Below are 25,791 nucleotides of genomic sequence, written 5' to 3' on the forward strand. Positions count from 1 at the left end.
TTTTATTGTAAATAAACAATTGTAGAAATGTTCCCAGTTCGTTTCCATCCCTTCTTGAATTGGCCCAGCATGGTTTGGATCTGAGTTTAGGCGGGGTTTTATCCCTGGTAATCAGACAATTGTAGCCGGGACATCCTGGGCAGGCCCGCTCGACTGCATCTGAGCCGGAAAGGTGGGTGACAGAGTGGTAGTCGGTTGGTGTAATTTTGCCGCTACCGATAGAGTGAATCAGGTTCGGCCAGGCGTTCTGAGGGCGTTAATCCTCGGTAGCCGAGACCGCGTGGTTACTTAGGTACATTGGATCGAGACAAAATAACCCTACGCCACGCGGTCGAGATATTGGCGTTCCACGGTTGGTTAAACGACCCGCCGGCTCGTGGAGTTATCCGAGTGACGGCCTACAATTCCGGGGGAGTTTGGGAGATGATGCAACCTCCCCCACCTCGTGGTCATTCTTGCCACTGACCCCTGGCCCGCAACAATATTATACGTACCATATGCACACATTATACACACACATACAGTATTTAATATCCACAGGCTAGCAAAGGAGTCATCCAGCATATTGTATTCAACAACTGACAGCACGACAAATGTAAATGTCCGATGTCTATCTCAATGTTTTGTTTAATTTTACCAACACCGCAAAATGTGCATCAAGATCTCACCTTCTGGTTTGATTGTTTTGTCTTTTTGATCTTTGGTGGAAATTTCAAATGCTACTTTCATCTTATCTTCCTCATGTAGGTTCAATGGGACATCCCTTTGGGACTGGCATTTCGAAGGCATCACTGAAGCGAACGGCAATTTTTGGTTGTCTTTTGTAATCACAGTGAGATGTCTTGTCTTGGAGAGGGATCCATCTTGAAATGGAGGTGTACACTTCACTTCAGAGGAGGAACAAGCATTGGGCTCTTTCTTCTTTCCCTCTTCATTTTTCACTCTTACTTTTTCATCAACTAATTCTTGTTCAGTTCTTGTCCACCACTTCATTGGAGTGAAAATCTTCATTGGTGATGCAATTGTCTGGTCCAAATGGGGTAAACGTTTGGCACCAGCAGTCATACATCCATCAGATTTTGGATCAAGAACACCCGAGTCTGTGGACATGTTTGCCATGGCTGTCTCCTTGTACTTGTCGTTGTCTCTTGACTGGTTGTTTGGTGTTTGGTTTGCCTTATTCGGTCGATCCTGGGTGAGTTCAAGTTGACTTTTTACAGAATTTTCATTTGAGGCTGATTGAGTACTCTTTAGCTGATTGGTGGAAGCCTCCACATCACTTCCTTTTGTTGTGACATTCGAAGTTACCTTGTGTCTCTTCTCAGAGGTGATGCACTCTTTTTGGCTCTCGTTTTCTCGTTCTTTCAAAGAAAAGCTTCCTTTCTTTTTCAATCGCTGACATTGTTGACCGGGTGAAGACTGGGGGGACAGGCCAGCCTTGGGACGACTGTGTTGCTGTCTCCCAGCGCAAAGGGGTGTACTTAAAGAGACAGGTTTTTGTTTCACTTCCCCATGTAGAGACCTTGGTACATTCTTTTTACGGTCATACGACTCATTTGAATTGTCCTTGAAGCCGCCTCTAAAATTGGGTCTCTGTGCCTGATAGAAGTTGTTCACCGGCATCTTACAAGCATATTTTATTTGAGGAATCAAAGCTGTCACCTTCTTCCCTCGAATCGGTGAAGCTCCAGGTGTTTCTTTGCTCTCAGCAGGATTCTGAGCTCTGGTGATTTTTGTCTTGGGACACTGTTTGCTCTTTGTTGGTGATACAGTGGTTTTTGTCATTGGACACTGTTTGCTTTTTGTTGGTGATACAGTGATTTTTGTCGTAGGACACTGTTTGCTCTTTGTTGGTGGTTTTTGTGGTTTTTGAAACTGTGGTTCTGAACTGTCGTTTTGATAAACTGTGGTTTTGAAACTGAAAAATACAGTGGTTTTTGAAACTTCTCCATCAACTGGTCGAGATGGTTTTGAGACTTTGCAATACTTCTGCTTGCCCAGTTCTCTTTTGTCTTCACGATAATCTGTCGAATAATGTTGTTATTAAAGAGGGCTCACTTAAGGACAGAAACAAGTCAAAACTAAGAACATTAAAAATGAGACTAACTGTTCAGTTTACTTTTAGTTGATAGTGCATCTGATATACATGGGACTTTGATTAAATAACGTCGATTCAAGAAATTATTTCAGCATAAACAACACAGGTAGTTAATGACACCAGACCAACTCCTGCTCGACTACCCTTCTACCGATAGCCAGATCCCGTCCAACATCTTTGGCTACCAAGGGGGACAGGGGACGGGGGTTCACTGAAAAACATTTGCCTTCAACCTTTTTGTTTTTACCTCGACTATTTGAAGTCGTAGAGCTTGAGGAACATGATCACCGATTTTACTCAAATCCCACCTTATCTCATTCAGTTTGCTCTGTTCTTTCATGACTGCTGCAACTCCTATTTCTTTTTAACAACTCCGTTTACTCCCACCTTCTTGAGGGACAGATCAGGGAATGTTTTTGGCCCAAGCCTTTTACTATTTCGCTGGCCAGGCCTGCCGCTTGACTGAAGGTGGCAGTATTTCCGAAGTTGTCCAAGATGCCAGGGATAACTCGCCGACTTTTTGTTAAAGACATCCGAGGACCTTTAATGCCCACGGACACCCAGCGCTGGAAGATGTGTCGTCCAGCTTAACATTCTCCTGATAGACGTCGCTGGCATTGATGTATCACCTTCCTGTGAAACACAAGGATGACAGTTTATAGCTGGATCGAGATTTGAACCCAAGAGCTAGACAGTTGAAAGGAGAGTGTGCAGACCTCGATGCTACCCTGCAAGCACTTTGCTGTGTTACTGAGTTGGAAGATAATGTAATCATTCAAAATGACCACTTTCCAATTACTTAATCGACCCCTGTGGTCTGTACCTGGTGCTACTTGTGCCTTGACGTTGTTATGTCCTTTCTCTGCATGTTCTTCTTAGCAGATTACACAGGCTTTGCTGTCTCCACGAACGTTTTGCCCGTTGGCTTGTTTACAAGCCTCGTACTCGGTTTTTCAAGAGTGACTGATGCGCACTGCTCCAAATGCACAAATATGATTAATTTTTAATGACAATATTTGATTCATGGTCCAGTCAAAATTATAACACAATGGCTTCCAACAATTCTCTTGTGGTTTCACTATAATCCACCAAAAAACATCTCTTCCAGGGTGCATCGATTTCAGGCACGAAACCACGCACGGTATCCTGCGTCCCTTTCACATCACGCCATTATTTCGTGACAAATCGACCATGTTTAGTGCCCGTAGATGTGAAAATGCATGTGGAGGTCGATTAAGCAATTGGATAGGAGCCATTTTGAAAGACTAGGTTTTTCTTCCCACTGACTGCATGCAAGAAAGAGCTCTCAGGATAGCCTCGAGGTCTGCACACTCACTTCTGAGCTGTCAATCCTGGGTTCGAATCTCGACCTAGCTATAAACTGTCATCAAGGTGTTTCCCCTGCATGGAGAGACATCATTCTGTGTGCTGGCCTTCGGATCGAACCGAAGCTGGAGGGACCCATCTGTCAGAACTGGTCGTTGGTGGACGTTAGACTCCACGGTGTCTTTGGCAAAGAATAGGTGAGTTACCGCCTGTACCCTAATCCATGTTGACCATGGGTTACCCCTTTATCAATACCATCGAGCAAGTGAAACTTTCAACAACACTTTAAAATAAATTAATTCACCCGCATGCAAAGATAACAGGTATGACTCACCTTGAGCTGTCTTGACAGTTTGATTTGCTCCTTTTTTCCCATCATTTTGTTTCATTCCCTTCATAGGTTTGGCCTCATTGCTCGCTCCATGGCTGTTCTTACATCTGCGTTTCTCCATCACTTTCTTCCAAAGTTGAAACCTGATTCTCGAGGCACGCCACAGGTAAAATGTCCTGCTCGTGTGTTGTATAGGTCTCGTGCACGGTTTCACCTTTGGAACAAGTGAGAAGAGAGTGAGCACAAAGGTTACACTTTATCTCTTGCCAAATACCAAAGTAAAGGCAGCAGTTGCACGATCGGATGATGGTTTGTTTTCCGGTGCAACGTGTGCTTGCAATCAATGGTTAGTTAGATTGTGGCAAGAAATTTTCCGAATCAAGTTGCTTGTTCTAACACGACTTACAACATCATTTCCATAAACTGGCACATACAAGCTCAGTCTGGTTTCAGTTGCAACTCCTTTTCTCACTCCAATCTGCACATAATTGAGGAAACCTTCATACAAAGCACCATCTTTTGGTGGATTTAAGATTCCTCAAAAAGCAAACCGACATGTATAAACAATGCAAATCCCTGTTCTTGTAAAAATGTAATTTATTTATACAGGCTGGTAACGGCGTTGCATCCAACGTTTAAACTTTTAGTGGGGCAACTTAGCATAACAATTGTGCATTTTGTGAGGAAAGCACCATATTTGGCACACTAGTAGCCTATCATATTATGAACAGATTTGGATATTGGGCCATCTCAAATTCAGCCGCTGATGGCTGTGGCAGCCATTTTCCACTGCTATCAAAAATTTGAGATGGCCCAATATCCAAATCTGTTCATAATATGATAGGCTACTAGTGTCCCAAATATGGTGCTTTCCTCACAAAATGCACAATTGTTATGCTATATCGAGGTAAGTTGCCCCACTATTTTATAACTTACTGGATGGTACATTATTTTGCACTTATACCTGATGGTCCAACAATGAGAACACCTGGAAGTGTGCCTTGTTGTACAATCATGAGAATACCTTCAAGTACATCTGGTGGTGAAATCATGAGAATACCTTTAAATATACCTGGTGGTGAAATCATGAGAATACCTTTAAATATACCTGGTGGTGCAATAATGAGAATACTTTAAGTATACTTGGTGGTGCAATAATGAGAATACTTCAAAAATATACCTGATGATAAAATAATGAGAATACCTTTAAATATACCTGGTGGTGAAATAAAGAGAATACTTTAAATATACCTGGTGATAAAATAATGAGAATACATTTAAATATGCCTGGTGATAAAATAATGAGAATACATTTAAATATGCCTGGTGGTGCAATAATGAGAATGCCTTTAAAAACACTTGTTAGTGAAATAATGAGAATACCTTTAAATATACCTGGTGGTGAAATAATGAGAATACCTTTAAATACACCTGGTGGGGAAATAATGAGAACTAGCATAACCCGCGCTCTGCGCGACATGTTGGGGTGGGTGTGTTTGAGAAAGGAACTGATGCAGAGTATCAGTAGTAATTTTACTTTAATGCAGTAAGTGGAATACGATTTCACTGTTTCAGCACCATTTTATTTACTTTTTTTGTACCATGCACCTCATATGGTCTTTGAGATAATGTAAGCCGAATATCACGTTACTCGAGCGCAGAACAAAGTCGAAGATAGCGCGACACAAAACCACTAACTCGGAAATAATATATGAGATACCTTTCAAAAGCAAAGGATGACAATGTAAGCTTTGTGGTAGATATGTAACGTTGGAGCATACCCTCTCTGCATGTAAGTTTGCTCTTGCAAAAGGTAGTTATACCTGGAGGCATAATCGGGTCCTCAAATGTATCACAAGAACCATATATGTAGTAAAATGTACCCACAATGACACAACTATCCCATTGAAGGGAAATGTGAATTACCGCAATTTCGTTAAAGTGGGTTTTTCAAAGAAAACAATGGAAAATAGAAGCATCCACAAAGATCAACCTCATCGGACAGTGTTCCGTGATGCGAATGATTGGAAAGTGTGGTCTGATCTCCTCAGCATGAAGAAATTTGCTGGGATTATCGCTGAGATACGTCAAAGAACAGATATTGTCCTTCAATCAGAGTTGAGAAGTAGCATCATAATCATTGAGTTAACGGTACCATATGAGTCTCGGATGTCAAAGCTAACGAAGTGAGAAGAGCCAAAGTGAGTGGCTGATGACAAAGATGCACAAAGAAGGATATGCTACTGACCTCTTTAATGTGGAAATTGTAGTAATGGGATTGGTTGATCGGTCAGCCAAAACTGTTGTGAAAAAATATCGGCCTGACAAGTGGAGGCAGAACTAAAGTTCTGAAGGAGCGGTCATCGGCTGCTGAAGAGGGGTCAGCATGGCTTTGGTTTAAAAGAGAAGACTCGACTAGTCATCAGGAAAACACCTACTCTGATCACCAAGCTTCCCTGACTTGATTAGAACGTATCTCGTTTTCAAAGTAAATAGTTCTCACCCCCCTCAACCCACAACCCCCCCCCACCCCAAGAGTGTTGGGAAGTTAGGAGCTGAAACACACTTCGATGGGAGGATCTTTCTTTGAAGACTTTCTGCCGGGTTATGCTCCTAGTGGAGTTTTGACCATTATATATATATATATATATATATATATATATATATATATATATATATATATATATATATATATATATATATATATATATATATATATACATATATATATATATACATATATATATATATACATATATATATATATACATATATATATATATATACATATATATATACATATATATATATATATATATATATATATATATATATATTGGTTCAATACTGCCCATGCCTTTAAATATGCTTTGTGGTGCAATAACAAGAATTGGACCCTATGGGTAGTTGTACAAATAGAGGACAGCATCTGGAGGTGGATATTTCTGGACTCAGTGGAGACAACCAACTTGCATCGAAGCACTCTTTGCAATACCTGATATGTACTTCTCCCATTAGGGGAGATATCAAGAAGAAGAAGGCACAGGTCTGATGCTTCCAGCAAGATCAAATGATGCATATGTGCACAGGAGGAAAACACCTGCCTCTAGAACGAGACGAAGACAGCAATTTAGTCTTCTTGGCATTGAATGTTACCAGCTAATCATGAACACTTTTCAACACATTCACGAAACCATTGCTTAGTGAGGCACAAACTTCACTCTGAGAAGTGTGACTTGAATTAGGGGATACACAGTAGAGTGTGGAATCATCGGCATACATGGTGAGCTGGGATAAAATGTTATCAGACAAGTCATTAATATATAGCAGAAAGAGAGTAAGATCAAGAAGAAAGGCCTGAGTAACACCAGAAACACCTATAGATATAAATATTTTAAATATATATATATTTTTTTACAATAGTGGATCTCTTGAAGGGGTGGGATTATAAACTGAGAGGTAACAGTTGGGCAAAATAAGAAAAGGAATAAATGAACAGTACAAAGAGGAGAGAGAGAGAGAGGAGAGGACGAAACACCAGCCTGAGAGTGAGGGTTGTTTTAGGAAGTGTCAATGGAATTAAACTCAAGCTTGTGGGAAATGATGACATGGTGGTGCACTGCTTGCATGAAGCTCTTTTGGGAAGAGTAAGACAGAACAGCCTCAATAAGGTGGTTTATTTTGTTGTTAGAAACGAGAAACAAAAAGTTAAAGTGTTGAGTCAGCTGGATCTTGGAGGTTTAACCAGGTGGAGGCCACTGGAAGAAAGCACTCATATTAGAATTGCTGTTTATGTTTGAAGAGCTGTCTGAACAGAGGGAGCAGTATTGGAGAAGAGTTGGTGATAGGCCACTGAGGTGTCTCTGATGTGAGAGCAACAGGTCTTGTGCTTGAGATTCATCACGGGAGATGCCAATGATGTTGAGAGCTTGAGGTTACAAACAATCCAGGAAAGACAGATATGCTACTTTGATTCCAGTCCAGAGGGAGAGCAATACTCCAATGAGTTACAGACAAAAGCCTTGAAGGTTGTGAGTATTTGTGATTTTTCAAGGGAAGACTTGTAACCAGGGAAGATGCCTTGTCTGTGGCTGGCTTTGAAAACTAGTTTTGAAATATGGTGGGCCCGGGAGAGGTCATAAACGATGGAGACTGAAGCTCTTCCAGAGGATTACCATCAAAACAGATAGATGGGTTCGCTTGACAACCCTACTGGCATCATAGGGTGAGTTTCGGGTTTTTTTAACATTTTGTTTTTCCAAGCAATTTTTCATTCGTATTAAATATTCTACTATATCTTGTAATCGAACCAATAATGACCATAATTAACATGTGGATAAGAAAGAAACTCTATTTGGAGAGGTTCTGAGCTGAGAGGATCGAAACCTTAATGAAAAGCGATTCCCAGCTGATGATCAGGGTAGTTGGGAAATCAGTAAATTGCTTATAAGTTCAGGTTGTAACTTCAAATAAAATAGCTTTTGTAAGTATTTACCAGTACATAATATATTTGTGTTTGTGTGCATATGTACATGTGTATGTATGTATATTTATATTTATGTGTGTGTTGTTATGTCTGGCTTCCTTCTTGGGACTACGGTGCAGTAATTGGTCTTTATTTTGATTACAGTCACAGTAATTGCCAGCAAAATTAACCTGTCTTTGTCTTCAGTAATCTGCAGAAAGTGTTGAAAACCTTGGCCTGCTGGAAATTATCCCCAGTTTCAAAATAGTTTGGGGGGGGGAGGGGGGCAGTTCCTAATTGATTCAGCTCAGCTGTCTTCATGTGTAAAAGTCAAGATGGACATTGGGATTGAGTGGGGGCAAGCGTGAGGGACATGTAGTTCAAACAACACCGACAAATCCAGAAAGGTCATGTCCCATGAACTTTCCAGATCCCCCATTTTAGTTTCATTGGCAATCACTGGTTGGTGGTTTGTAAATTGCATCAGCATAAGAAGGTTGTTTCAGGCACCAAACAGATATTGTTAACACGGGAATTTCAAAATGATGGATCAAGTATGAATGCTGGTGAAGCCTTTCTCACATGTGCTGTGTGTGTGTGTTTTCAGCAACTCATTTCTGCTAGTCCGGGCACTTTTAACCTGATGTTACTGGCAAGAAAGCTAGAAATAAAACTTTTTTTTTTAAACACAATTTTCAACATTTAAACTAAAGAGTGGCAATTTCAAAAATGCTTAAACATAATTGTGTTCCTGGATGCAAATCGGAATCACGGAAAGAAAAATAGTATAAACACAACCTATACATCGATTTAAAGGTAATTTGATTTCAGGACACAACTCTCAAGGTTGAAAACATAGTTTGTAGTAAAAAGGTTACCACCTCAGCTAAATTCATCAAATATACATTATTGAGTGTAAAACGAGCAATTTTGATCCGCATACCTATATAGCTGTTTCGAGAAATGGTTATATAAATTTGTAAGTGCGTTCCGACTTCCGATTGTCTTATAACAAAGCAGATTACAAATATCTCATTCAATTAAGTCGAGATGATTGATGATCTCGGTCTAGGCCCAAGGGTGATTGGGACAATGTACCCGGCGTTGCCCAAATGAAATATGTATTTAAATATTTCCTGCATGACAAATTGTGGAATGTTGACTTTATGGTTTCGTATGAATGACCAATCTTGCGAGTTGCAAAATGTTGCTGTTATGCCATCATACCCAGGCACAGCACCTCCCCAAACTCATCGCTTGAAAACTTTTCCTGATACTTCCCACGTGTGGTGCTCGTACTTGGGCACATTACAATGCAGCATCATTTTTGTGAAGCCATCTTCCTGGCAGAGAAGAACTTGAAGGGCACTTTTCGACATGACGACGTCATCAGATATGCCTCTGCCCACATTATTACATCATTATACATACTTGAACCCAGGTTGATTGAAATTCCTGAACCCAGATTCAAAATATTCAATAATACTGGCTGCCTGAGCATGCATCCATCAGGTTGAAATTTAAAACATATATTCCACATGACTACTACATCATAACTGTGACGTTTCACATCGATTAATGAAGCGGTTCAAGAGAGGTTTTTTTTGGTTTTTTAAAGATTTTTGTTCAAACCAATATGGCTACCAGACCATGTGACCTTTAATTATTCATGAACACCCTGCTATCCCCAAGGCTTGGGGAACATGTGGGTGAAGTTTTTCCCTTGATCTGTCAAGCTGTTCTTGAGAAGAAGATTTTAAAATGTTTATTCTTCAAAAAAATCATTGCTGCTAAACCATGTGACCTGTGACATCAGAGGTGGAGAACTTTGTGTTTCTCAAGGATAAGCGATCATACTTGTAAAGTTTCACCTCAATTTCTTCAGCCGTTTAAAAGAAGATTTTTGAAGGTTTAAGTTTAAAAACAACATGAGCCGAACCACGTGATCGATGACATCATCACTTTTTTCTCCCCAATTACAATTAAGCCCGAGATGAACCTCAAAAATTTTCAAACTGATCGGATAGTGCGTTTGACATATGCAATTATGATGTCATAACAAAGCAACCAATGACATATCAAAAAAGCACACTTGTTTCCCATGTGGAGTTCTTCACACGTGCCAAGTTTCAACTTTTTCTATGGAGCGGTTTCAGAGATGCAGAGGTCCAAAGTTTTTCCTTTTTTACAACATAGTTGCCACACCACATGACCTGTGACATAATTATCATAAAAACATTCTTCTTTAGTAGTTTTTAGCTCGCCTGTTCGAAGAACAGAGAGCTATAGCGATACCCCTGGCGTGAGCGTCAGCGTGAGCGTGAAAATGTTAACGTTTTTGGTGCAAGTTATTTTTTCCTTTCTAATGTTTTTATCGACCACACTTTTTTATACGCCATATATATATATATATATATATATATATATATATATATATATATATATATATATATATATATATATATATATATCTTCTTCTTTCAGCTGCTCCCGTTTGGGGTCGCCACAGCGGATCATACGTATGATCCGCATCGTGATTTGGCACATGTTTTACACCGGATGCCCTTCCTGACGCAACCCTGGTCACCAGATATATATATATATATATATATATATATATATATATATATATATATATATATATATATATATATATATATATATATATATATATATATATAAATATATATATATATATATATATATATATATATATTTGTATAGATATAGATATATCGGGGCGTATTATGTGATACCGGTCGTCCGTCTGTCCGTTCCTGTCCGCACTCTAACTCCCAAAGTTTTCAACTTTCACGTTTCATATTTGGTACATAGGTACAGACTGTGGAGACGGTGTGTCGTGACATACGTTCATCATCTAAAGTGATTGCCATGGCAACCAGGATGCTGTTTTCCATCCGTTCCTGTCCGCACTCTAACTCACAAAGTTTTCAACTTTCACGTTTCATTTTTGGTACATCGGTACAGACTGTGGAGACGGTGTGTCTTGACATACGTTGGTCATCTAAAGTGGTTGCCATGGCAACCAGGATGCTGTTTTCTATGTAGTAGCACAATTTTGTATATACCTTCTTGTTCGGGCGTATATTGTGCTCACTTGCACTCTTGTTACTGATTACAATATTATTTGGATCAGACTTCTCTGCAATGCTTCATAAAAAAATTCATTAAAATTATTAGACGAGTCTTGTAAAAACGATAAATGTATAAACAGGCGAGCATTGGGTGGCTTTGACACCAACTCTGGTTTATTTTTATTTTTTGGTATACAATGTCGAGGCTCGTATGAGAGCAAAAACACAGAACGCACAACAAGGGGAGCAGGAGACGAGAAGGGCGGGAGAGGGAATGACAAAACAGTGGGGAACAGAAACTTGAGATCTGTGGAAGAGAGAAGGATGGGGCAGGGTACGCAGGGTAAACAAGATGGACACTGCAGGGACTTTCAGGAAGGAAAGCAGGGAATTTGAAGGAGGTGGGTTTGGGTGGATTAGTATCCCTGGATTACTTCTCATTGTATTGCAAAGTTATCTTATCTAGATTGTAAAACAGGAGTCTCATCGGCCTGCTGAGGTTGTGGACTTCTCATTGTGTTGCAAAGCTAAACGTTATCTGTTTAAACGGAAGCTTCACAGGTCTGCTGAGGTCATACACCTTGTCCAAATGCTTATCTTGCCTATGTAAATGAAAGTTTCTGTCCACGCATACCCTGAAACAAAGCATACATTTTATCACTGTTTTATCTTGTTACTCACATGTTTTATTATGTATAAAATTGTTTTCCTCTTTGCTTTGAAGGACTTTTGTTGAATAAAGCTTTCTTGTAGTCTGGTATTGATTAACCAGTACCCTTTGATGCTTTGATCCCTCCAAATTTCCAATCATATCAAAGACCATGTATCCTGGCTCGGAGTCAGAGATCTGCTTATACACTTGAGATGAGCCTTTCTCTCCACACATGTTATTGCCATAAACAATCTCTGAGACGATAAAGTGTTTTCTCTTCTGTGTAAAATTTCCACCACAGTGGGGTGCATCATCGTGTAAGAGGAAGAATGTGAGGTGCAGGTCGGTTTGGTTCGCTCTTCAATTCGCTCTTGGGTTTTGCTCTGAAAAGAACAGTTGGTCGGGCTTGCCCACGTTGATTGCTCTTTTTCGTCCACAGTGGACGAGAGTTGGATGGAAGAAGAAAGATGCGTGAGATAAAGGATCCTTTCGTATATCATGTAAGAGTCTGTACATGTAAGTGTCGTTGTAACCTCATGAGTGAGGTTATAGCCGGGGAACAGTTCCGGCTCGCAACAGCAATTCGTGACCTCACGCCGAGTCACGCGGACTCAACTGAAAGAAGTCACGCTGAAAAAGCACGGGAGGCACTCACGGTGCACTTGCTTGGTTCCTAGTAGTTGGCGTACTTGCTTGTGTGTTTCGTGTGAGAGAAAGGAGTGGAATTACTGCAAGGGTGGAAGATTATAAAGGTCTAAGAAGTCTAACTGAAGGAGTCCCATGCAATGCATATTTTCCCTTCACCCACTAGACATATGTAAAGGACTAACGAACACACAAACCATTGAAATAACTGCCTTGGGATTGCTGTATGTTGTGTGCCATTGCCTTGGGGGCATCTGGTTTTACAGAACCGCAACAATATACATACACATGAACGATTCAATAAATTGTGTACAGACATTAATATTTCATAAAAAATTAATGAAATAGCAGGGAGAGGGACAAAATTGAGTGTTAGTAATAACTATCCATTGGCATTTACACTGGTGAGAAAGCTATAGCTGTTGTGGACTATGTGATGGGATGATTGCACATCATCCTTCAGCTGTTACCTGTCTGTAAACATTTTGAGACATCCTGTGTGTATGTTATATATAAATGTGTGTGTATGTATGTAGTTTTTTTTGACACGCACTGTATATTTGTTGCGGTTTTGAGAAACTGCTAATGTGAATGTGCACTCATGACACATAGGTCCTTCATTGTAGTTATTTCTGTAATATATGTTTGGAATAGTCCCTTCCCTTTTAGATGGGTCAGTGGGATCGAAACTTCGTTGAAACAGGTAGATGAGGATTCACTCCCTATTTTTATTTTGCACATGGAAAGTAGCTGGCAGCTATTCAATGCTGGCGTGTGCTGATCCCTTCATTTTTAGGTCATCTCTTCGAGCATGACCTAATAATATTGGTGTTGAGAGGAGAGGTGACGATCCGTCCGTCCATCCGTTCACAATGAAGTTGAAGCGGGAGATCTGGTCATTGGTGATCCTGATAGAGGTCGATGAGACGTACACGATGGTATGACTTTCAAGGTCACCGAAGGTCAAGGTCAAGGTCACGAGGCCTTTGAAGTTGCGAAAATGATGATTTTCAAATTCTATCTCCTCCGCAATTTCTCAAGCGATGTTGAATTTGATTGTGGCATATGAATCTATGGGACAATGTCTAAATTTTGATTGGGCCGGATTTTCGATATTCGCTTTCGTTTTCATGTCACGTGACTTCAAAGTTTCCAAAAAATGCGAAAATGACGATTTTCAAAATCTATCTCTTCCTACATTTCTCAAGCGATCTTGAATTTAATTGTGGCATATGAATCTATGGGACAATATCTAAATTTTGTCAGGCCGGATTTTCGATATTCTCTTTCGTTTTCGTGTCACGTGACTTCAAAGTTGGCAAAGAATGCGAAAATGATGATTTTCAAAATCTATCTCCTCCGCAATTTCTCAAGCGATCTTGAATTTGATTGTGGCATATGTATCTATGGGACAATGTCTAAATTTTGATCAGGCCGGATTTTCGAGATTTGCTTTCGTTTTCGCGTCGCGTGACTTCAAAGTTGGCAAAATATGCGAAAATGACGATTTCATGCGAAAATGACGATTTTCAAAATCTATCTCGTCCTACATTTCTCAAGCAATCTTGAATTTGATTGTGGCATATGAATCTATGGGACAATATCTAAATTTGGTCAGGACGGATTTTCGCTTTCGTTTTCGCATCATGTGACTTCAAAGTTTGCAAAAACTGCCCTCCCTTCAGGAGGCTATATATTTTCTCACAGAGATGACCGTCACTCCTGCACGGGTGTATTTTTATCATTAACTTGCCTCTCCCTCTTTCTCCCTCTTTCTCTCTCTCTCTCTTTTTCTCTTTTCTCACACCACACGTAAGTGCATGCACTTTTACTTAATACAGACTGAAGTTGGACACTATCTCATCCCACACGCACGCAAGGCAATCAAGACATTAAGTCCAGTTACGTGACCTCAAACTCCCCCCTGCTCTAAAGGAGATTCCTCATCCTGCAACGCTCAACCATTAACCCCATCGTAAGCCTTCGTGATGGCTATCACATGCCCAGGCGATGTTTGTTCAGCATTGACCTGAGAGAAATCGTCTCCGTTTGTTTCCCCATTGTCGTACTTCACGTCTCAAATCAGCCAAATGCTCGTTCACTTTAAGCAGTGGGAAGTGAGGTCTGACTGTTACAACAGCCAGAAGTTCTGACTGAGAGGACTCTCTGCAGAAACTCGAATGGGCGGGGTTAGGGAGGAGGAACGCCAATCAACGCGAAGGCCCTGCCCAATGACTTGCACATTCTCAAAGCTTCCACACCGGCCTTATAAAAGATGGCCTTAAAACACCATCTCCCTGATGAAACCTGGAGAATTTGCTTGTGGCTCCTTTCGACGGTCATTGGAGGCTTTCTTTTGCAACGGTCATTTGAGGCTCTCTTGAAACGGTCATTTGAGGCTCTTTCAATGGTCGTTTGAGTCACTTTCAGTGGTCGCTTGAGCTCTTTCAACATTCGTGGAGGCTCTTTTGCAATCGTCGTTTGCGGCTCTTTCAATGGTGGTTTACACCTGTCTTTCAATGGTCGTTTACACATGTCTTCATCAGTCCTTTGGGCTCTTTCAACATTCATGGAGGCTCTTTTGCCACGGTCATTTGCAGCTTTCAACAGTCGTTTACACTCGACTTTCAACGGTCATTTGAGGCTCTTTTCAATGGTCGTTTGAGTCACTTTCAGTGGTCGCTTGAGCTCTTTCAACATTCGTGGAGGCTCTTTTGCAATCGTAGTTTGCGGCTCTTTCAATGGTGGTTTACACCTGTCTTTCAATGGTCGTTTACACATGTCTTCATCAGTCGTTTGGGCTCTTTCAACATTCATGGAGGCTCTTTTGCCACGGTCATTTGCAGCTTTCAACAGTCGTTTACACTCGACTTTCAACGGTCATTTGAGGCTCTTTTCAATGGTCGTTTACACCTGTCTTTAAACGGTCGTTTGGGTTCTTTTAATGGTCGTGGAGGCTCTTTTCAATGGTCATGGAGGATCTTTTCAATGGTCGTTTGCACCTTCAGGCTCTTTCGACTTGTTTTATTTGCTCGACTCATTCAATGGTCGTTTGCGGACACCCTGAGGCACGAAGTCAATGGGCGCTGGACACTATTCCCTGAGGTCGTGCTGCTGGTTCTTAACACTTTCACTCCTTTGCTTTTTACCTCATGAACTGTCATGACGAGCGAGGAGCCAAGGCTGCGAGGGGGTGGGCAGAGTCAAGCCGATTAATCGTACCGAAACCAAGCTACACAACAGACACATCTGGTAGGATCTCACACTTAGGATATCCCCTCACAAATCTTTTCTTCTGCACCTTTCTCGGTTTCATTTTTCAAATACACAGACACACACACACATCACTCTTCTCCACACACCCTAGACACCTCATAGTCTTTCTTCCCACTTCTCTCCCTCAGTGTTGAACAGCTGTTGTGAATGTTTGGGCCCATGTCCTGTGGTAGTGGTAGGTAAGGTGCTTGTTAAGTTTGCTCTGTCTCTTTTCTCTTTGTCTGATCTCATTGCTGCACAAATTGTTTAACAATCATTTCTCCCTGTGCCTTTAAAATCCTTATGTTCCCTCCCCCCTATTTTTGCTGATCTTCACTTTTGTAAATAAATCTGTTTTTGTTGAATCTATTTCCGATCTGCCCATGTCCTCTTTTTCACCACTGTCTGCACGTAAATAGCTTGGGAGGTTGAGATTCCCGACGGTTCGGTTTGCAAGGTCTGGCGTGTGCCCGTGGTACAGCTCGGCCACATTCAAGATTACCAGATAAGGAAAGTAGTGTATTTGCTGAGGGTGTGTTCCCTGGTCGGGAGGCCACAGGACCCCCAGTTAAACGGGTGTTAGACGGACATACACTGGGACTCGTGGTCGTTTGATTGGCGCTCATACTTGCGCCGAAGGCATCATGCATGCATCGCAACCCACCATGGGGTGAAGTTATTCGCTCCTGGCGACCTCAGGTCTGTGGTTGAGTTCGAGAGAAACTGGGGATTTCCCCCTCGTCGTGGGCTTGAGCCCCGAGACTGCAACTAGATATATTTTTAAGGCAGTGACAAACCACCGAGTGTAACCTTTGCGAAGAAACTGCTTCAGCAGTACTAACCCATAATCTTTGGGGAAAAAATGATTATGAAAATTAGGAAAACATTCTCAAATGGTTTGTATTTGTGATACTTGATGCCTTCCCTAAAACCTTCTGACAAAGTAACAATGTTGTGATTATTGGAACAACCTTCTGAAAGTCTTGAGTGAGGTGAAGGATCCCCACCCCCTTCTCCCTCCCCAATTCCTGAACTTATCCATGTAATTTCCTCACCCTCATCAGAAAATCAGCACTGTGTTGTGGTTGGTGCATCACTCCCATTGCAATGCTCCATCATTGAAGATTTGTTTCAACAAGTAGAAAAACCTGATGGTCTTTGTCTTCTTCTTCCTGATTGAAATCCATTTTTAGCTCGCCTGTTCGAAGAACAGAGAGCTACAGCGATGCCCCCGGCGTGAGCGTCAGCGTGAGCGTGAAAATGTTAAAGTTTTTGGTGCAAGTTATTTCCTTTCTAATGTTTTTGTCTACCACACTATTTTTTACTGATTACAATATACAAATACATATATTGCTTTAAAATTATTTGGATCAGACTTCACTGCAATGCTTTATAAAAAATATGATTAGACTCGTCTTTTAAAAACGATAAATGTATAAACAGGCAAGCATTGGGTAGCTTTGACACCACTCTGGTAATTTGTGCAATTATGCGGGAAGTCTAATTTGTAATCGGTGGACATAAGAGAACTATCAGCTAAGAGAATGTTGTGAAGTTGCATTAATTAATCATTTCTAGGTGACAGTCTTATTATGGAAAGCAATTGTAGGCAGATGGAGTCAAGTTACTCATGCAGCAGCAAACTCAAATTAAAAAAAACAACTCTATACTTTGGTGAAATAGTGGTTTAGTGGAATTATAATTAGGAAGAAGGTGAAAACCAGAAGGCATGACTCCTAATGAATCATTATTTGAAATTTCATGAAGAATCATGCAGGAGATTGCACACACATACTGGACTTCTCCATGCAGAGAGAGGGGGGAAAGTGGCGGTGGGCTGACACCGGTAAAGTACAGGTAGCCTCACCCCTTCCCTTCTGCCCATTTGTTTGGGCAGCAGGCCCATAGTAGTCCGACCATTCTACCTTCATGTATTGTCTGCTTTTGTGTCATTGAGGTACTCAGTGTAATGGATTGCGATGACACAGACATGGTGGAGTAACGTGGATTTGTTGCATCTTCTAAAAGTGTGGCAGGAACTTTGATCAGTGATCACCTCAAATGAGAATTTTTAAAAACTGCAGGTTTGCTTTGATTCCCGAAGGTGTAATAAAGCCTGCAATGAATCCATGTGGCAATGGAATGTTTCAGGTGGTTGCTTGGTTGTTCCTTCAATCTGAACATTGAGACGAGATTCATGGCGAAGTCGACTTGGACATTCTTTGCTTCATTACCATCAGGGAGATGAAATATACAATGAACAACAACACCATACTAATTTATCAACACAAGATCCAAAGAATAAAATGCAAAATTTATTATTTTTTTTAATAGTATATTTGTGTGTATTTCTTTCTTCCTTTACTTTATTTTGTTTTTTTTAAGTTTTTGAAGTTTTAGTGTATTTTTTCCTCCTCAGGGGAGGGGGCATGGGCTTGGTTGAAAAAAACACCCAACACCCCTTGATGAGACCCCCAACAACAGCACTCCGTACACATGCACACAATCATCCAAGTCGGGGAAGAATACTGATTCTGGCTCACTTTTCCCCATGTAAATGAATGGGGGATTTTCAGCGATGAATTTTTCCTTTTTTTTTCCCTAAAAAATAAATCCCCCTTTTTAGCCCAAGGTATATTTATTTGTCTCCCCTTTTAACCGAGGGGCTCTCTATTCAAATAACCTATGCAACAAGATAAAGATTTGTTCAAATAGTAAAGTCGTAATGTGATTTGTTAAAGGTGATTCTAAAGAAATATCTGAAACGTCTAAGCCTCGGGACACTCTTTATCAAATAACCGATGCATATTGTTTAGCTCACTCATTGAACCTATAAACATTTGTTCATTCTCAAATTCCTTCAATAGTTTAATTTTCTTTGCACAATAATCCCCATCTAAAATATTGAAAAACAAAACATTTGAATCTTTATATTTTTTAAGATACCCCTTTTGTGCCATTACGAAATGATAAACTTCTCCTAATGATCTCATCTGGCCACCGCCTGAGTTGCAAATCATTTTTGTGCATAAACCACACCATAAAAAAAGTTTTGTTTCAAATGTTTTCAGTTCGTGCCATGAAAATGAGAAAGTGTTTTTTTGACACGGTCATGCTGTGAAAATGAGGAAGTGTTTTTGGACAGTCATGCTGTGAAAAAATAGGAACTATTCTGTGAGACAAGGCCTCGTGTTTATATTTTATCTCAGAACACGAACAGGCTTTTAAACATAAGTTTAATCAAAATCATTTTAGGGCATTTTAAGTATGTTTTAAAAATGATTCATACAATTTGAGAATATATCGCCCAGTTATTTTCCAAGCTGTCTCGCCCGAAGCGTCATTTCCTGTGGCCACACCCAATGATTAAGCAATCTCCTCATCGTTGCCTTATAAGTGATTCACCAGACAAAGTTTCTGCCAGACGGGATTTTCATTTTTACAACTGAGACATGAGCGATCTTTCTTCCGCGAACAAAACAGCTCAACACAAAGTTGGTAAGCTTGTGTATGGGTTCCTCTTTGAACGATGAAGCAATTGATTATAAATTAAATCGTGATAATTCTGATTTTTTTTTTTTCTTGGCAGGTCCTTGGAAGAAGAGCAGTTTACATATCACGACGAGGTGCATGAAATTAATGCTCTTATTGAAGAGGTCAATCATCTTAGAAGAGAATTGAAAAACATTTTTAATGACTGACACGACGTCTTATCACGGCCTCTGATCTTTTTGTCATCTTGTACCAATGGTAAAAAAAAAACTGAGACATGGACTCACTCTCTTCCGATGAAGATAACAGCTCACTACAAAGTTGGTAAGTTTGTGTATGGTTTCCTCTTTGAACGATGAAGCAATTGATTATAAATTAAATCGTGATAATGCGAAAATATATTTTTTTCCTGGCAGGTTCTTGGAAGAAGTGGAGTTTACATATCACGATGAGGTGCATCAAATGAATGCTCTTATTGAAGAGGTCAATGATTTTAGAAGAGAATTGAAAAACATTTATAATGACTGGTACGAAGTCTTATCACGGCCTCTGATCTCAAATGAATTAAACCAATGGTGAGACACGTGTGTGTGTGTGTGCGTGCGTGCGTGTGTGCGTCTGTCTCTTTCCCTGTCTGTTTGTCTCTCTCTATCTCTCCCTGTCTGTCTCTTTGTATCTCTCTCTGTATGTCTTTCCATCTATACCCTTGACTCATTATTTTATTTTTTTTCAGCTCGATCACACAACATAAGCTGTTGAAGCAATCTGGTACAACACATGATTTTCTGGAGGTAAATGTTTCTGAATTATTATTTAGTTATTTGTTTATTTATTCTTTTATTAATATCACTCTCTCTTTGGAATGTCGCCTTATGTTGGTTGCATCATTAGTTTGGACGCGGTTTTGCCAGTACACTGGAATTCATTTTATTGGCCTTGGAAGGATGACAGGCTGAGTCGGCCTCCTGGTGTGTTAATTCAGTGGTCAACGAGGCTTGAACTTAGAACCAACACCAGGCTTACTCATATTACCATGTAATTATCTTTATAAAACCTAATTATTATCCACTTTTTGTTTCAAAACAGAATATGGTGTCTGAGTTTCGAAATCACAAGACATCTGAAGAAGATTGCTGGGAAAGATTATACATTCTCGCAAATGAATATTTAATATTTTCAATTTTGATTAATTATATTTGTTTTGTTTACAATTACTTGATTTTGAATTTCAAAAAAAGAATCAAGACATGAAGGAGAGGGAGGGAGGGGGGGTAGGTGTGCTCCCCCAATGACCCATCACCCCCTCATCCCACCCCACCACTCCCCTCCCCATGTGTGTGTGGGGAAGGGTGGGGGTGCGATGAGAGAGGTGGTGGGTCAAAGGTGGGGGTGCACAGGGGGGATGAGGGGGGGTGGGGCTTGTGTGGGAGGGGCTTGTGTGGGTGGGGTTTATGTGGGCGGAGCTTCGGTGGGGCTTGTGTGGGCGGGGCTTCGGTGGGGCTTGTGTGGCCGGGGCTTGTGGGAGGGCATTTATGTGGGTGCGCTTCGCTGGGGTTTGTGTGGGCAGCGTTTATGTGGGTGGAGCTTGTGTGGGAGGGGTTTATGTGGGCAGGGTTTATGTGGGCAGGGTTTATGTGGGCGGGGCTTCGGTGGGGCTTATGTGGGAGGGGTGAATGTGGATGAGGCTTATGTGGATGAGGTTTGTGTGGATAAATGGATGGGTGGAGAGATGGGTGTATGGGTGTATGGGTGGAGATGGGTGGATAATTTTTTAATTAAATAAACATGTTGTGTGTGGGGAACTAATTAACTAATCACTAATTATGTGAATATGATGAATATGGGTGGAGCTTGTGTGGGGTGGGGTTTTTGTGTGGAGCTTGTGGGGGGTTTGTGTGGGGTGGGGTTTGTGTGGAGCTTGTGTGGGGTGGGGTTTATGTGGGTGGGTTTTGTGTGGGCGGAGTCAAAACATTTCAATTTATCTTTGTCTTTTGTAATTCCTGTGAATAAAATGAACCTAAAATCTCTTCCCCTTCCAAATCATATATCTTATAAGTCCAAGGAACCGTATCTATTACATCAACAATTTTAAAAAGTTCGTTCGTCCATCGTTTAGTATAACCCTTTTCAAAATGAGATTTCCACCTATATATTCTTGTGATATCACCAACAACCAACAGCTTGGTTTTCTGACATTAATCTCTTTTTCATATTTTAATTTTGTAAATGTTTCTGATGGTTTCATATTTGTTGACGTGTGAACCGTGTCATTATACTTATCCACAATATCCTGAATAAAAGATGACCATTGTTGTGAACCGAGTTGTGTGAATTTTTTATCTAGTCTCTCTTTTAAGGTACGATTAAAACGTTCAACAACAACTGCCTTCCCTTCATTAAAGGTACTGTATAATGTAATACTGTTATTTTTTAGAAAATTCATAAATGTCTTGTGAAAAAACTCTCTACCCTCATCAGTCCACAATTTTTTAGGTTTTCTCTTACTTTTATTAAATATCTGTTGAAAGGCTAACATAAGAGTATTACCTGTTTTGTTTTTTAATGGTACAACCCATGCGTATCTACTCCTCAAATCAATAATGGTTAAAGCATACTTGTACCGCTTATCATTATTGAGTTCAATCAAATCAGCAGACCAGATATAATCTACTTCCTTGGAATAAACTTTCCTCTCTGAAACTTTGTGAATATTGGTTTATGTAATTCATCAGCTAATTGCTCTTAAATCTTAATGATAACATTAGAGCTTTCAAGTTTTTGAATTTCTAAGTCCAAGTTTCAATTTAGCACTAATCATCTTCTTCACGATGAACCTATCAACTTTTTCTCTCAAGGTTGGATTTTGTATCAGAGACAAATTATACAACGTTTCTCTATCGACTTCATGCTTTTCCTCCAAAGTTGTGGTATTCCCATAATCAATGTCATGTCTCATGCACACTTCATCAACTCTATTGATGGGCTCACTCCAGGATTTAGGATTGTCTGCCTCATCTAATCTTTTATCCAAGTTTGTGCCTGCAGCACAGAAAGAATACCCTGGTAGATGTAATTCCCCTGGTATTCCAGTAGTTGTAAATTTACTTCCTGATAAAAAACTTTTGTATATCTCCTCCTAGTTTGTGTTTGGAGAGAAATAGATTTTTTTTTGAACCACACACCAAACATATACCTTTTTGTATAACCCTGTTATTTTTACTTTTAATATATGAAGTATTTTTAGTATTAGTTTTCTTTTTACATTTGAGACAATAACTCATTTATTTATGAGAAAAATTCCTGCAGAGTGCAAAAACATTTTTAGTTTCCAACATGCACATTTGAATCTTAATTTTTAAAACATAAAGAATCCTTAGAAATGCCTTCACTCTCTCCTCCATTTATTTAAGAAAAAAAAAAATGAAAAACTTGAATTAAAACCCATATCTTGTCGATGTCAATCGTCTTGTCGAAAGTATTGCAAATAGACTTGTCAATTCTTTGTTTTCCTCCTCGGTGGGTTGAGTTATTTTCTTTAATACCCCTAATCTTTTTTTTAATCTCACTGGTTTCCATATTTTGATATTTATTCATTCTCTCTCTCTCTCTCTCTCTTCTCTCTCTCTCTCTCTCTCTCTCTCTCTCTCTCTCTCTCTCTCTCTCTCTCTCTCTCTCTCTCTCTCTCTCTCTCTCTCTCTCTCTCTCTCTCTCTCTCTCTCTCTCTCTCTCTCTCTCTCTCTCTCTCTCTCTCTTCTCTCTCTTCTCTCTCTTCTCTCTCTTCTCTCTCTTCTCTCTCTCTCTCTCTCTCTCTCTCTCTTCTCTCTCTTCTCTCTCTCTCTCTCTCTTCTCTCTCTTCTCTCTCTTCTCTCTCTTCTCTCTCTTCTCTCTCTTCTCTCTCTCTCTCTCTCTCTCTCTCTCTCTCTCTCTCTCTTCTCTCTCTTCTCTCTCTTCTCTCTCTTCTCTCTCTTCTCTCTCTTCTCTCTCTTCTCTCTCTCTTCTCTCCCTCCCCCCTCTCTCTTCTCTCTCTTCTCTCTCTTCTCTCTCTCCTCCCTCTCTCTTCTCTCTCTTCTCCCTCTCCTCCTTCTCTCTCTTCTCCTTTTCCTCCTCTTCCCTCTCTTCTTCAACTCCTTCCTCATCCCTTATTATCCTTGAATCGCTGACACCCCATAGAATATCATACATATATTCATCAGGATTTCTTCTTATTCCTGTATCCAAAATAATTTTTTTTACAACAGGAAACCAATAAAATTTATTTTGAATTTCTAAAAGAGCCTTCACTTTTCTTAACTTCATAATTTTTTCATTATTTAACATTCTAATTAAATCTAAAGTTGTCGGTTTATCAACATCAGCATAATGCCAATCTTTTATTGAAAATACCTCATTCTTATGTTGTAGAACATATTTATTAAAATACCGAATACCCTTTTCTTGAAGGTATGCTTGGACACAGAAATGATAATTTTCTTGAAGCCTTCTCGCTGTCATTTATGTATTAGAAATATATGTTAGAATAATATTATGGCACGAAACACCTCCCCATCTTCCCATAGTTAAATCATTTTGTATTTCCTTACTTATTATATATAATCCTATTTTTTCTGTTTGCATGATATAAACAAGGGCAAAACCATTATTATATTTACCCTTATTAAATTCTTTTATTTGTTGTTTACGAATCGTGGCCCCACAAAACTCATTCTCGATACCAAGTGGATAATATTCTTCCTTACGAGACTGATTTAATTGTTACAGGTCTTCGAGGTTAATTTTAAATGACCAATTATACCCTAAATCATTCATATCATACCCCATTGTTCTATTCTCATACAAACGATACGCCCTTCTTTATAAAAATTTATTTTAATTCGAACTGTGAATTCTGTATGACCTGGAGATAATATCAACACTTCTGTATCTTTGGAATACACGGACGTTTTATTTAAGGATATATATTGTAATAAATCGCTTAATCTCACCAAGTCATTCGAGTCAGTCGGGCTTGGATAATTTTTTAATTTATAAGCATTTTTCATGTTAATATTTTTGGTAATATTATATTTATGCCGTTCAACCTGTGCCTTTGTGTAATAATTTGATAAATCAATATCCAGTTCTTGGGATACACCAAAGATAGAACCATCTTTACCAACATAAGTCATTTATATTAGATAAAAATAATATCATAAAATTTTTTATTTTTGTTGAGTTGAAATAACACATACAGACATAATTGACCACAACACTTGGAATTTAATTCTTGGACTTGAAATGTTTGATAAACACCATTCTGTAAGAATTTTATGACTTCAACAGGTGGTGGAAGACCAAAACTATCAAAATAATATTTGTCTTGACTATTAAAAATACAAACCCAATGAGAACCGTTCCCATTATTATCTTCTAAGTTCATAATAATATTCTTTGTATGTTTCAGCACATTTGTTAATTCATCTCTCATACAAATAACCACATGATGAATTTTTAATTTCTTTCAATAATTGAAAAGTTGTAAATTTGATGTTGTATTCTTTCCAAATTCTTTAAACCACTCATCAATGCTCATTTATTTATTAGAAAGATATAATCTATTACCTCTTTTCGTTAATTTTACACCTGCTTGTGCTACAGAAGAAAGCATATCCCCAACTAACAATTTCGCTTTATCAGGCAGACCTTCAAGTTTTTCAGCAAAATCTACAATTACACCACTTCCACTAATTTGTTTCTCCAACTCTTTGTTATGTCTTTCCAATTCTTTTTGAGCCTGGAGTTGAGCCTTCCTTTCGTTGGCAGTTTTCACCGCTGTTGAAATACCACCCGTCAATGCTCCAACCGCACTTAAACCAGCAAATAAAGGAATTAGAAATGGGAGAAATCCTCCACTCATCTCTCTTATTGAATATTTTTTCAACATTGGTTTTGTCATTTTAATTTTAAGTGAGCCAGTGTCATTCAAGATTTTAACCTGTTCTCTTGTGAGCAAAACATCAATTCTTACTGCTCCTTTTCTCTGAATTGTATTAACGTTAATCGTACAAGGCTTTTGATTTTGAACACAAGATGATAGTTTATGAAGATTGATTTGATTAACATATACCCCAGTTGGTACTTTGCCACTCATTTATTTAACAAAAAATTATGTGAGACTAATCATCACACCATTATCTGTATTAATCTGTAATTCTGTTTCTTCTAAATGCAAACAATATGTATCAACTTCTTCACTCTCTCCTCTTTCAATGTATAGGGAAGTATCCACTCGATTAGACTTTATAGTTTCCTTTTGAGCGCTCAGGTCAAACACATAGATTGTATACAAACTTTTAAATGCTGTCATATCCAAAATAGGTTCTTTATTTCCATTACTTTCACACACCTTTTGGTAAGACTTGTATGCTTCAGCAAAATCATTTTTTTCCCAATTTC

At 39.4% G+C, this 25,791-nt stretch overlaps 1 protein-coding gene across 1 annotated transcript in view; it reads right to left on the bottom strand.

Moving 5' to 3' along the window:
• The window catches only part of LOC147033813 (uncharacterized), an 89,076-nt gene that overhangs the window by 14,595 nt on the left and 48,690 nt on the right, over window positions 1-25,791 (bottom strand). Inside the window, exons 3-4 of the mRNA XM_085871276.1 lie at window positions 3,759-3,969; window positions 669-2,024 (exon numbers count right to left, since the gene is read on the bottom strand). Coding sequence (XP_085727402.1) covers window positions 669-2,024; window positions 3,759-3,876 — 1,474 coding nt within the window. The 5' untranslated portion in view covers window positions 3,877-3,969. The remainder of the gene's footprint in view (window positions 1-668; window positions 2,025-3,758; window positions 3,970-25,791) is intronic.

This window comes from Eptatretus burgeri, chromosome 1 (assembly GCF_056783735.1).
Source record: "Eptatretus burgeri isolate ZD-2024b chromosome 1, Ebu_testis_v1, whole genome shotgun sequence".
NCBI lineage: Eukaryota > Metazoa > Chordata > Myxini > Myxiniformes > Myxinidae > Eptatretus > Eptatretus burgeri.